The sequence below is a fragment of the Oncorhynchus mykiss genome, chromosome 22 (assembly GCF_013265735.2).
Source record: "Oncorhynchus mykiss isolate Arlee chromosome 22, USDA_OmykA_1.1, whole genome shotgun sequence".
NCBI classification, from domain to species: Eukaryota; Metazoa; Chordata; class Actinopteri; order Salmoniformes; family Salmonidae; genus Oncorhynchus; species Oncorhynchus mykiss.
Window position 1 is genome coordinate 36,739,112 of NC_048586.1, and position 14,201 is coordinate 36,753,312.

General features: G+C 41.7%; 1 protein-coding gene across 7 annotated transcripts in view; it reads right to left on the bottom strand.

Annotated features, from left to right (window-relative positions):
- Positions 1–14,201, bottom strand: part of LOC110501806 (semaphorin-5B) — a 284,886-nt gene that overhangs the window by 186,414 nt on the left and 84,271 nt on the right. For all 7 annotated transcript variants that reach the window (XM_036959221.1, XM_036959220.1, XM_036959219.1 and 4 more), the window contains exon 3: positions 4,169–4,421. In XM_036959221.1, coding sequence (XP_036815116.1) covers positions 4,169–4,364 — 196 coding nt within the window. In that variant the 5' untranslated portion in view covers positions 4,365–4,421. The remainder of the gene's footprint in view (positions 1–4,168; positions 4,422–14,201) is intronic.

The following is a 14,201-nucleotide window of genomic DNA, read 5'->3' on the forward strand; positions in this document are numbered from 1 at the left end:
ATGAAGTGTGATTCATCACTCCAGAGAACACGTTTTCACTGCTGTCCAATTGCGACGAGCTTTACACCACTCCAGCCGACCCTTGGCATTGCGCATGGGGATCTTAGGCTTGTGTTATCAGCTGCACAGCCATGAAAACCCATTTCATGAAGCTCCCGACGAACAGTTCTTGTGATGATGTTGCTTCCAGTGGCAGTTTGGAACTCCACAGGGAGTGTTACAGCTGAGGACAGACAATGTTTATGCAGTTGACCGGGGCAGCTCTAGAAGGGGAGAAATTTGACGAACTGACTTGTTGGAAAGGTAGCATCCTATGACAGTGCCACGTTGAAAGTCACTGAGCTCAGCAGTAAGGCCATTCTGCTGCCAAGGTTTTTCTATGAAGATGTCATGGCTGTGTTTCATATAGCTGTCAGCAAAAGGTGTGGCTGAAATAGCCAAATGCACTAATTTGAAGGGGAGTCTGTTATTTTACCAGGTTGACTAAGTTGACTGAGAACACGTTCTCATTTACAAAAACGACCTAGGGAATAGTTACAGGGGAGAGGAGGGGGATGAACGAGCCAATCGTAAACTTACAATTGTTGGCCAAATACATTTAAACTCACTTTTCACAATTCCTGACATTTAATCCTAGTAAAAATTCCCTGTTTTAGGTCAGGTAGGATCACCACTTTATTTTAAGAATGTGAAATGTCAGAATAATAGTAGAGAGAATGATTCATTATAGCTTTTATTCCTGTCATCACATTGCCAGTGGGTCAGAAGTTTACATACACTCAATTAGTATTTGCTAGCATTGCCTTTAAATTGTTTAACTTGGGTCAATTTTTTTGGGTAGCCTTCCACAAGCTTCCCACAATAAATTGGGTGAATTTTGGCCCATTCCTCCTGACAGAGCTGGTGTAACTGAGTCAGGTTTGTAGGTCTCCTTGCTCGCACACGCTTTTTCAGTTCTGCCAACAAATTTTCTATGGGATTGAGGTCAGGGCTTTGTGATGGCCACTCCAATACCTTGACTTTGTTGTCCTTAAGCCATTTTGCCACAACGAAGTATGCTTGGGGTCATTGTCCATTTGGAAGACCCATTTGCGACCAAGCTTTAACTTCCTGACTGGTGTCTTGAGATGTTGCTTCAATAAATCCACATCATTTTCCTACCTCATCTATTTTGCGAAGTGCACCAGTCCCTCCTGCAGCAAAGCACCACCACAACATGATGTGCCACGCCCGTGCTTCACGGTTGGGATGGTGTTCTTCGGCTTGCAAGCCTCCCCTTTTTCCTCCAAACATAACGATGGTCATTATGGCCAAACAGTTCTGTTTTTGTTTCATCAGACCAGAGGACATTTCTCCAAAAAGTACAATCTTCCTCCCCATGTGCAGTTGCAAACCGTAGTCTGTCTTTATATGGCAGTTTTGGAGCAGTGGCTTCTTCCTTGCTGCGTGGCCTTTCAGGTTATGTCGACATAGGACTCGTTTTACTGTGGATATTGATAATTTTGCACCTGTTTCCTCCAGAATCTTCACAATGTCCTTTGCTGTTGTTCTGGGAATGATTTTCACTTTTCACACCAAAGTAAGTTCATCTCTAGGAGACAGAACATGTCTCCTTCCTGAGAGGTATGATGGCTGCATGGTCCCATGGTGTTTATACTTGCATAATATTGTTTGTACAGATGAACGTGGTACCTTCAGGCATTTGGGAATTGCTCCCAAGGATGAACCAGACTTGTTGAGGCCTACACATTTTTTTCTGATGTCTTGGCTGATTTCTTTTGATTCTCCCATGTCAAGCAAAGAGGCACTGAGTTTGAAGGCAGGCCTTGAAATACATCCTCCAATTCACTCAAATTATGTCAATTAGCCTATCAGAAGCTTCTAAAGCCATTACATAATTTTCTGGAATTTGCCAAGCTGTTTAAAGGCACAGGCAACTTAGTGTATGTAAACTTCTGACCCACTGGAATTGTGATACAGTGAAATATAAGTGAAATAATCTGTCTGTAAACAATTGTTGGAAAAATGACTTGTGTCATGCACAAAGTAGATGTCTTTACCGACTTGCCAAAACTATAGTTTGTTAACAAGAAATTTGTGGAGTGGTTGAAAAACAAGTTTTAATGACTCCAACCTAAGTGTATGTAAACTTCCAACTTCAACTGTATAGTGTAGCTTTGTATGAATGATGCTGAGTGAAATGATGAAGGATATTTTTGATCCAGCCAACTTCCCATTGGGCACAAACATTAGTCTGTTTTTTTATTTACAGTTGGTTGTGTTGTCAACTAAAGTGAATCCACCATTAACTTAACAAAACATTTCACCATGAAATTGGATTTAGGTCAAATGTGCTTTAAAAATAATAATAATTCCTTTACGTTGATGACAACAAATCCAATCCGTTTTTCACATTGATTCAACGTCATCACATAGTTTTTTTATTTTGTGGAAATAACATTGATTCAATCAGTTTTTGCCCAGTGTTTTAACATGACAGATATTGAGAAAGTCTTGAGAATGGCCTTGTGCTGAAATGTTGATATTTAATAGTTTCAACTATATCCTCTGTTGTTTTTCTACTTTTCAAATTTGATGTAAATGGAACATTTTATCATTTCAAATCAATGAGTGAATCGTATAGGCTTTGTTTTTTTTGTAATGCAAAAAAGCATCCTCCTTGACTTCCAGCCCTCTTCCTGGACCCTGGAGGACCTCATGATAACATTGATAAACTGGCCCCTAAAGAAACACCATCAGAATGGTGCCCTGCAATAAAAATCAGGCGGGGCCCCAGGAAATGTTCATATTACCCATTGCTTTAAGAGGTTTGGGCATATCTCCGATAATAAGGAAACCCTCTAGCTATCACTTCACTTTATTTTCTTTCTTTATTTCCCCAAAATGAGCAGAATTTCTTCACCAATCTATCTAGTCAAAGCCCTTGGAAAGGCTAACAAAAACACTTGCATGTCCTGAAATAAATACAGCAATTTCAGTGTTCATCCTCCCTCCTTCACTCTGCATGTCCAGTATATCTATGACCTCTCTCTCTCTCTCTCTCTCTCTCTCTCTCTCTCTCTCTCTCTCTCTCTCTCTCTCTCTCTCTCTCTCTCTCTCTCTCTCTCTCTGGTCTAAACAAAATTATCTTTTACATTTCTCACTATGGAGAACACCTTGTTTCATGCCCCACTGCATAGATAAACAGAGCAGATAGGAGGGTATCACTGTACGCAACGTTCTCTCTGTTCAGATTTGTGTGTACGTGCATGTGTGTGTGTGAACCATGCAACGTTTGGAATTATTGAAGCTGGCAGACAGACAGATGGAAATGAAAAGTGTTTATCTCCCGGTAAGACTGATGTTTCTGTCAAATGGGGCTGGCATCAGCATAAAGCATCTCTCTGTCTCTCTGTATAGTGTCATATGAGAGATTTAAAACCTGTCTGTACAATGGGGTGCTCCTCACTCTAACCTGTTAGGCTTGGAGTCTGTAATAATTGAATCATAATGGGTATACAGTTTCACACTCTTCCCTTTGGAAAAAAAATCTTAGGTCACACAATTTCAACCAAACTTTTGTTCAAGAAGAAGAGCCTAGAGAAACCATTATCTAGAATATAATTCCAATAATCATTTCTAACACATTTGGCCAACACCCCCTCAGACATTTAAAACACTTGGAATGTAAAGGTGAGATCATCCCAAGTCCTTATGGTTATAGAAGCCATGGAGGATCTGTGACAGATGTCAAAGACTAGTAGTAAACAAAAGTGGTCTAAGTACTGGGTGGTTCGAGCCCTGAATGCTGATTGGCTGACAGTCGTGGTATATTGGAATGTATACAACGGGTATGACAAAACATTTATTTTTACTGCTCTAATTACGTTTGTAACCAGTTTATAATATCAATAAGGCACCTTGGGGGGTGGGTGGTGTATGTGGTATATGACCAATATACCACGGCTAAGGGATGTATGCAGGCACTCCTTATTGCATTGTGCATAAGAACAGTCCTTAGCCATGGTATATTGGCCAAATATCACACTCCCTCGGGCCTTATTGCTTAAATATTCCCATTTGTATTCAGTAGTGAGAGAAGAGACCTTCAGTGTGGATGTCCAGAAATGCGTGTCCTGTAATGAGTATTGTGTCCAGTACGACTTACCTTGGAAGGTGACCACAGGGTGCTCTCTCCGGGTGCACTCCGGCCGGGAAAGGTACAGGGAGGCGGGCGTGGGGTCGGGTGGGGAGAGGAGCAGGAGTTTCTGGGACAGCGCGATGGGGAGGGGCAGCAGGAGCAGGGGGAGGAGCAACATGCCAGGCACAGACATGGGGGTGGCGTACCGCGGCAACGCTGCCATCACGGTGATGGGGTGGAGCCTCTCCTCTAGCTGCCAAGGTGGGACTCTGGAATATAACTGTGAGAAAAGAAGAAGGGAAGAAAGAGAGGAAGTTAGAAATAACGAGGAGACATGGAGGAGACATGTCATGCAGAGCCTGTGGTTGTGTGGTAATATTTCTGGTTCTCTACATATACAGTGCCTTGCGAAAGTATTCGGCCCCCTTGAACTTTGCGACCTTTTGCCACATTTCAGGCATCAAACATAAAGATATAAAACTGTATTTTTTGTGAAGAATCAACAACAAGTGGGACACAATCATGAAGTGGAACGACATTTATTGGATATTTCAAACTTTTTTAACAAATCAAAAACTTAAAAATTGGGCGTGCAAAATTATTCAGCCCCCTTAAGTTAATACTTTGTAGCGCCACCTTTTGCTGCGATTACAGCTGTAAGTCGCTTGGGGTATGTCTCTATCAGTTTTGCACATCGAGAGACTGAAATTTTTTCCCATTCCTCCTTGCAAAACAGCTCGAGCTCAGTGAGGTTGGATGGAGAGCATTTGTGAACAGCAGTTTTCAGTTCTTTCCACAGATTCTCGATTGGATTCAGGTCTGGACTTTGACTTTGACTTGGCCATTCTGTAAAATAAACATATCCAGGTGTTAGAATGGCCAAGTCAAAGTCCAGACCTAAATCCAATCGAGAATCTGTGGAAAGAACTGAAAACTGCTGTTCACAAATGCTCTCCATCCAACATCACTGAGCTCGAGCTGTGTGTCCCACTTGTTGTTGATTCTTCACAAAAAAAATACAGTTTTATATCTTTATGTTTGAAGCCTGAAATGTGGCAAAAGGTCTCAAAGTTCAAGGGGGCCGAATACTTTCGCAAGGCACTGTAGGTACAACCTGGAGACTGGGGTTTGATCCCCTTGTGCCCCTGTTTCTCTCCCTTGTGCCCCTGTTTCTCTCCCTTGTGCCCCTGTTTCTCTCCCTTGACCCCCTGTTTCTCTCCCTTGTGCCCCTGTTTCTCTCCCTTGTGCCCCTGTTTCTCTCCCTTGACCCCCTGTTTCTCTCCCTTGTCCCTCTGTTTCTCTCCCTTGTGCCCTTGTTTCTCTCCCTTGTGCCCCTGTTTCTCTCCCTTGTGCCCCTGTTTCTCTCCCTTGACCCCCTGTTTCTCTCCCTTGTCCCCCTGTTTCTCTCCCTTGTGCCCCTGTTTCTCTCCCTTGTGCCCCTGTTTCTCTCCCTTGTGCCCCTGTTTCTCTCCCTTGACCCCCTGTTTCTCTCCCTTGTGCCCCTGTTTCTCTCCCTTGTGCGCCTGTTTCTCTCCCTTGTGCCCCTGTTTCTCTCCCTTGTGCCCCTGTTTCTCTCCCTTGACCCCCTGTTTCTCTCCCTTGTGCCCCTGTTTCTCTCCCTTGTGCGCCTGTTTCTCTCCCTTGTGCCCCTGATTCTCTCACTTGTGCCCCTGTTTCTCTCCCTTGTGCCCCTGTTTCTCTCCCTTGTGCCCCTGTTTCTCTCCCTTGTCCCACTTGTTTAGCTCCCCTCTGATTTCACAACTGTCTGAATAAAGCGTAGAAAATATGAGAGAGAGAGAGAGAGAGAGAGAGAGAGACTACGAGCAGCCAAGTCTGTGAGGTACCCCTGACCTCACCATAATCATTCAAAGTACGCAATTAAACCTCAGAAGTTAATTTAACGGCTGATTAATGTTGGAAAATTGAATAAGAGGATGGTGGATTGTTCAATGGGGTGCAACGTACCAAAACCCTGTGTGCTTAAAATCTATGGCTCAAAGAAATGTACTTAACACAAGAAAAATGCACTCCACAGCTACTCTCTACAGAGAATGTTTTTTGTAAAAATTGTTTTGAGCAGATGACGCACATGAATAGCTGATAGTCATCTCACCTCTCACAGTGCTGAAGCAGCCTTGGTATTATGGCACAGACCTGGGTTCAAGTACGATTTGAAATAATTTCAAAAACTTCAGCTGGGCTTCATTGAGCTTACCTATAGCAATGAATCCAATAGAATAGTCAGAAAATGGAAAACCCCGCCCATCTTGGCACTCCAGGCAGGCTAAAGCAAACGCTAGAAGTATTTGAAAGATTTCAAGGCACTGCATCTCTTTTGAATACTCTGTTTATTCAGTTTTACACACAAGCCAACATAAATTTTTTAAATCTTTATTTAACTAGGCAAGTCAGTTAAGAACAAATTCTTATTTTCAATGACAGCCTAGGAACAGTGGGTTAACTGCCTTGTTCAGAATGACAGTTATGTACATTGTCAGCTTGGTGATTTAAACTTGCAACCTTTCGGTTACCAGTCCAACACTCTAACCACTAGGCTACGCTGCCACCCCTAAATAATGTACTCAACTAGAAGAAAATACAAATACATTTTTTTTTACAAATTTGCTTTAAAGATACCGTACTTTAGACAAGTTAAACACACCGGGCAGAAGGCTACAAAGGTTAAAGGGCCATAGGTAGTACAGGGACAGAGCAGAAACCTCACCATTGTTCCTGTAAACAGACAAGGGATAGGTGGAGAAATGCAAACATTCACAGACAGTCATGGCCACAGACCGACCATCCACTGGACCAAAAATATAATACTTTTATGTAAGCGTGAAAAAAACCCACAAATAAAACAGGGCAAAATAAGCTCACATTTTAGTCTCTGACCGGGCAAGATAAGCAAGGCATCCGCAGGTCACAATCAATAAGCACATCATCAACCTTAATGCCCCCCCCCCCCCCCCCCCAAAAAACACAAATAAATGCTCATCCAACCCTTAAGTCACAGGGGAGTCAAACACAGACTTATCTTTGTTTTAATATGAATGCCATCAGAGATGGACTGTTTAAAGTAAGACCGGAATGGAGCCCAAGCCTCATTAAACAGTTTGGGGTTCCCACATGTATTGAATTAAAAAATGTCTAGTTTCAGAGAGCACAACACATCTCTCACCCAATATTTATAAGATGGGGGAGCTGCCATCTTCCAGTTCTGTAGTATTAGCCGTCTAGCTAAAAGAGTTGTACAAGCAACCGTGTCCGACTGGATTCTTGATAGGGGGGTACCCTTGGGCAGTACTCCAAAAAGGGCTGTAAGGGGAGAAGGATCTATAACTGTGTCATATATATCAGAGAAACATTTAAATATTCATTCCCAGAAACCTGACAGTTTATGACAGCCCCAAAACATATGCAACAGTGTGGCTGGTTCCGTTTAACATCGGACACAGGTAGGATCAAAATCAGAGAATATTCTTCCAAGTTTGGCCCCGGACCAGTGGATACAGTGAACCACCTTGAATTGAATGAGGCTGTGTCTAGTGCTAAAAGAGGACGAATGCACCCTGTGCAGCACAGATTCCCAGGCGTCTTCCCCAAGTTCCTCCCCCAAATCCTTTTCCCATCGAGTCTTTAAAGGCACCAAAGAAGGGTTCTGTAAGTCATGATTGATTGCATATACATCTGAAATTGTACCCCTAGGAAGCTTGTTCAGCTCAAAGATGCTCTCTATAGCTGTATTTGGAGGCCTATGGGGAAATTCAGGTATATTAGCACTGCATCTCTTTTGAATACTCTGTTTATTCAGTTTTACACACAAGCCAACATACATTTTTTAAATCTTTATTTAACTAGGCAAGTCAGTTAAGAACAAATTCTTATTTTCAATGACAGCCTAGGAACAGTGGGTTAACTGCCTTGTTCAGAATGACAGTTATGTACATTGTCAGCTTGGTGATTTAAACTTGCAACCTTTCGGTTACCAGTCCAACACTCTAACCACTAGGCTACGCTGCCACCCCTAAATAATGTACTCAACTAGAAGAAAATACAAATACATTTTTTTTTTTAAATTTGCTTTAAAGATACCGTACTTTAGACAAGTTAAACACACCGGGCAGAAGGCTACAAAGGTTAAAGGGCCATAGGTAGTACAGGGACAGAGCAGAAACCTCACCATTGTTCCTGTAAACAGACAAGGGATAGGTGGAGAAATGCAAACATTCACAGACAGTCATGGCCACAGACCGACCATCCACTGGACCAAAAATAAAGTTTACAATGCTTTAAAATATATATATATATATATATATATATATATATATATATATATATATATATATATATATATATATAATACTTTTATGTAAGCGTGAAAAAAACCCACAAATAAAACAGGGCAAAATAAGCTCACATTTTAGTCTCTGACCGGGCAAGATAAGCAAGGCATCCGCAGGTCACAATCAATAAGCACATCATCAACCTTAATGCCACCCCCCCCCCCCCCCCCCCCCCCAAAAAAAAACACAAATAAATGCTCATCCAACCCTTAAGTCACAGGGGAGTCAAACACAGACTTATCTTTGTTTTAATATGAATGCCATCAGAGATGGACTGTTTAAAGTAAGACCGGAATGGAGCCCAAGCCTCATTAAACAGTTTGGGGTTCCCACATGTATTGAATTAAAAAATGTCTAGTTTCAGAGAGCACAACACATCTCTCACCCAATATTTATAAGATGGGGGAGCTGCCATCTTCCAGTTCTGTAGTATTAGCCGTCTAGCTAAAAGAGTTGTACAAGCAACCGTGTCCGACTGGATTCTTGATAGGGGGGTACCCTTGGGCAGTACTCCAAAAAGGGCTGTAAGGGGCGAAGGATCTATAACTGTGTCATATATATCAGAGAAACATTTAAATATTCATTCCCAGAAACCTGACAGTTTATGACAGCCCCAAAACATATGCAACAGTGTGGCTGGTTCCGTTTAACATCGGACACAGGTAGGATCAAAATCAGAGAATATTCTTCCAAGTTTGGCCCCGGACCAGTGGATACAGTGAACCACCTTGAATTGAATGAGGCTGTGTCTAGTGCTAAAAGAGGACGAATGCACCCTGTGCAGCACAGATTCCCAGGCGTCTTCCCCAAGTTCCTCCCCCAAATCCTTTTCCCATCGAGTCTTTAAAGGCACCAAAGAAGGGTTCTGTAAGTCATGATTGATTGCATATACATCTGAAATTGTACCCCTAGGAAGCTTGTTCAGCTCAAAGATGCTCTCTATAGCTGTATTTGGAGGCCTATGGGGAAATTCAGGTATATTAGCTCTGACAAAGTTTCTAGTCTGGAGATAGCGGAAAAAGTGGGACTGGGGGAGGTTGAACTTTTCCTGTAGCTGAGCAAAAGTGGCAAATGGATCATCAAAGAATAATTGGGCAAGTGAGGAGAAGCCTATTGAGTGCCAGATGGCAAAAGCCTCATCATCTAAAGATGGCGGAAATAAAATGTTCTGATTGATTGGGCCTGATAGAGAAAAGGCTAAACGGAACTGATTCCAAATTTTAAGAGACTGCTTTACAATTGGGTTGACACACTTTTTTGCCTAGGGACACTGGGACAACACAGACGAAAGTGCAGCAGGTTTACACGATTCCGACTCCATCTGGACCCAGAGTGGTCTAGGACCAGTAGGATAAGTCTGCAGCCAGTACAGAAGGGCTCTGAAATTTGCAGCCCAATAGTAAATAAAAATTTGGTAGAGCTAAACCACCCAATGCCTTAGGCTTCTGTAAATGTTTTCTACCAATCCGTGGTACCTTGCCATCCCAAATAAAATGCATGAATGTTTGATCCAGTGAATTAAAAAAGATGTTGGAATAAAAATGGGTAAACATTGAAATAAATATACAAATTTGGGCAACATATTCATTTTAATTACATCAATCCTTCCAATAAGAGAAAGAGGTAGTGAATTCCAAAAAGTAAAATATTGTTTCAAACTGTCTGCTAGAGCAACAATGTTTTCCTGAAACAATTGTGAATATTTCCTTGTCACTTTAACTTCCAAATAGGTGAACTGATCCCGGACAATCCTAAACTGAAAACTTGTAAAATAGCACATTAAAGCACCCTTATTTACAGGATAAAGCTCACTCTTGCCTAGATTCAGCTTGTACCCTGAGATTGATCCAAACCTTTTAAGAACAGATAAGGCACGTGGCAATGAGGTATCGGGTTTAGAGATGAACGAAAGGAGGTCGTCAGCATATAGTGAGACTTTCTGCTCTAATCCCTTCCGGATTATTCCTTGAATGGCATCATTAGAGCGTAGTGCAATGGCGAGAGGCTTGATTGCCAAAACAAACAACAAGGGGGAGAGTGGACAACCCTGACTGGATCTGCGGTCCAAGGGAAAACAGAGAACAAGTTGATAGTCCGTACCGAAACCATGGGAGAAAAATAAAGAATCTTTATCCAGGCAATGAATTTGGGGCTAAAGCCAAATCTATAAAGGGCAGGTAGTCCCACTCAACGCGGTCAAAAGCTTTTTCCGCATCAAGTGAAACCACCACCTCCAGGTCCCCTGACGCTGGGGAGTACAGTATATTCATAAGGCGTCTAATATTGAAAAACAAATGCCTATTTCTCACAAAGCCAGTCTGGTCAGTGTATTACTTGGTGTAGCGAGCCTTCCATATGGATGGCTAAGAGCTTGGCTAGGATTTTGTAAGCACAGTTTAAAAGCGAGATTGGGCGATAGGATAGTAATGAGATTGAAGCCTGATAAAGACTAGGCGGTAGCTTTGAGGTATTAAGGCACTCTGCAAATAATCGAGACAAGATTGGGTAAAGCAGACCAGAAAACATCCTGTAAAATTAGTTTGGAAAATCGTCCGGACCCAGTGATTTACCACTTTTCATTGTGGACACTGCATTCTTCTTCTAAACAGTCATGGGAGTCTGTATCAATTGAAGGCATATTCAAACCATTAAAGAATTAATCAATCATCAAAGGGTCTTGAGGAGATTCAGAGGTGTATAGCGCAGAGTAAAACTGTTTGAATTGATCATTGATCTCTTTACGTATAACTGTGGTGGCACCAAAGGGTCTTTACTTGTGGGATTAAACGTGAGGCCTCAGATTTACGGATCTGATGTGCAAGAAGTTTACTGGCCTTGTCCCCTTGTCCATACACTCTGTATCAAGCTCACAAGAGTAACTGTTCAGCTTGCCTGGTAGAAAGCTCATCAAATTCAGATTGGAGTAGTTGGCGCTCTTTATGTAGATCAGAGGAATGATCCGTAATATACTTCTCATCCAATGTGGCTATGGCTTCGCTCAGGTCCTGAAGTCGCTGAGAGCGAGCTTTGATTTGGTTGGCTGTATAAGAAATAATTTGGCCATATAAGTATGCTTTGAGAGACTCCCATATGGTAGAGCAGGGCATACCTGGTGTTGAATTAGTTTCTAGGAATAAGGTGATTTCAGAAGAAATGAAATTGACAAACTCCTTATCTGAGAGTAAAATGGGGTTAAGACGCCATTGATAACACATAGGAGGTCGCTGGGGAAACTCTAGTTCAAATAGTAATGGTAAACGGTCAGAAATAACAATACTCTCGTAAGTACACCGTCGAAGGTTAGTTTTATGTCCAAAAAGAGGTAATCAATGCGGGAATATGTTTGATGAACATGTGAATAAAATGAATACTGTCTATCTGTAGGATGTAGGAAATGCCAGGCCTCACACACAGCATATTTCTGAAGAAAAGATTGAATAAGTAGGGCACATTTAGATGGGCCTGTAGTTCTTTGTGAGGACTTGTCAAGAACTGGGGACATTGTACAGTTAAAATGCCCCCCTAAAATCAACAAATGGGAATCTAAATTGGGTATAGCAGATAAAAAGGAAGAAATTAAATTTGTGCCATCCCAATTGGGAGCCTAAACACTAGCCAAAACAAGAGGGGTAGAAAACAGTTCACCGGTTACTATGACGTATCGTCCCTTAAGATCAGCAATAACCTCAGAAGCTACAAAGGGAGTAGATTTATCAACCAAAATGGCAGCACCTCTTGATTTACTATGAATGTTAGAGTGGAACACTTGACCAACCCAGTCCCTACTCATCCTAAAATGCACACCAGTCCTCAAGTGAGTCTCTTTCAAACCCTTTAAGTGTAAGCACCGTCTTATGCTTCACAGGGTTGTTAACCCCTTTGATGTTCCACGAAATGTACTTAATTGTATTATTTCGGCCACCCTGAGCACTCCCGTTATACAACCCTGTCACTAGAGCATAGAGTGGAAAAGCAATGAATAACCAAAAACCCCAGAATAACTTGTCTCAGAGTAATAATGTATGGTGCAAGATACTTGGCAAAAGTACAGAAAAAACAACAAAAAAGACAGAATGACAACATTAGAACTGAACAAGGAACTGAACCTCCCCCCAACCACCTCCCCACATCCCAGACAATACCTCCCCAAACGAGGTACAAGCCTAAATAGAACATGTTCTCTTCGCACAGTATGTCTGTGAGAGTGCGGTGTTAAACCCAAACCCACAGTCCCACTCTTTAAAGTCGCGTTTTGTGTTAGTGGATGAAGCAGCAAAAAGAGAAAAAAATAAAAGTGAATCCCTTGTGCAAACAAAATTACAAAAACATTACTTGTAGATGTATATCATTTTTTCCCAGTCTTATAACAGGCATTGAGAGAGAAAATAAATCAAATGTATAAAGGCTCTCAACCAAAAACCTAATTTGAAATAAGCAAATAATATTAAGACGTTCAAAAAATTAAAAATAATAATAACTGTCTAGTCTCGTGGAAGAATCAGAATTTGTTGGTAACATATGTAAGATGTTTTATATTCATCAAATGTGTGTAAATTACTTCTCATCAAGAATGTTATTTTTGTATAATACTGTGGCAGGGTTGCAGGTATCTGTTCTATGTCAAGACATGGGCATGGGCCGCAGAGAAGGGAGAGGTCAAAGTATCATCATGTGTAAACATATCTCTTGGCTCCACAATGTCTGTGTGCCAGTCAGTGTGTCTCTGTGATCTTGTCAAGATAGGATTGGTTGTATTTAGAGTTGGTTGTATCTAAATTACAATTTGATATATGCCTGTTGATATGGAGGGTTGGTTTATGGTTCTGGGGTTTGAGTAAGGAGACAAAGCTGAACGATGAATTATGCCGATGCTGTCTTATCCTGTGTGTGTCTTTGCTATAAAGGACCTCATTTGAAATGTGGAAGGGGCTCTCAGAGAATTCATGGTTAGACACTGAATTGCCTGAGAGTCACAGGATTGTGATAGAGCTGATATACAGTGCCTTGCGAAAGTATTCGGCCCCCTTGAACTTTGCGACCTTTTGCCACATTTCAGGCTTCAAACATAAAGATATAAAACTGTATTTTTTTGTGAAGAATCAACAACAAGTGGGACACAATCATGAAGTGGAACGACATTTATTGGATATTTCAAACTTTTTTAACAAATCAAAAACTGAAAAATTGGGCGTGCAAAATTATTCAGCACCCTTAAGTTAATACTTTGTAGCGCCACCTTTTGCTGCGATTACAGCTGTAAGTCGCTTGGGGTATGTTTCTATCAGTTTTGCACATCGAGAGACTGAAATGTTTTCCCATTCCTCCTTGCAAAACAGCTCGAGCTCAGTGAGGTTGGATGGAGAGCATTTGTGAACAGCAGTTTTCAGTTCTTTCCACAGATTCTCGATTGGATTCAGGTCTGGACTTTGACTTGGCCATTCTAACACCTGGATATGTTTATTTTTGAACCATTCCATTGTAGATTTTGCTTTATGTTTTGGATCATTGTCTTGTTGGAAGACAAATCTCCGTCCCAGTCTCAGGTCTTTTGCAGACTCCATCAGGGTTTCTTCCAGAATGGTCCTGTATTTGGCTCCATCCATCTTCCCATCAATTTTAACCATCTTCCCTGTCCCTGCTGAAGAAAAGCAGGCCCAAACCATGATGCTGCCACCACCATGTTTGACAGTGGGGATGGTGTGTTCAGGGTGATG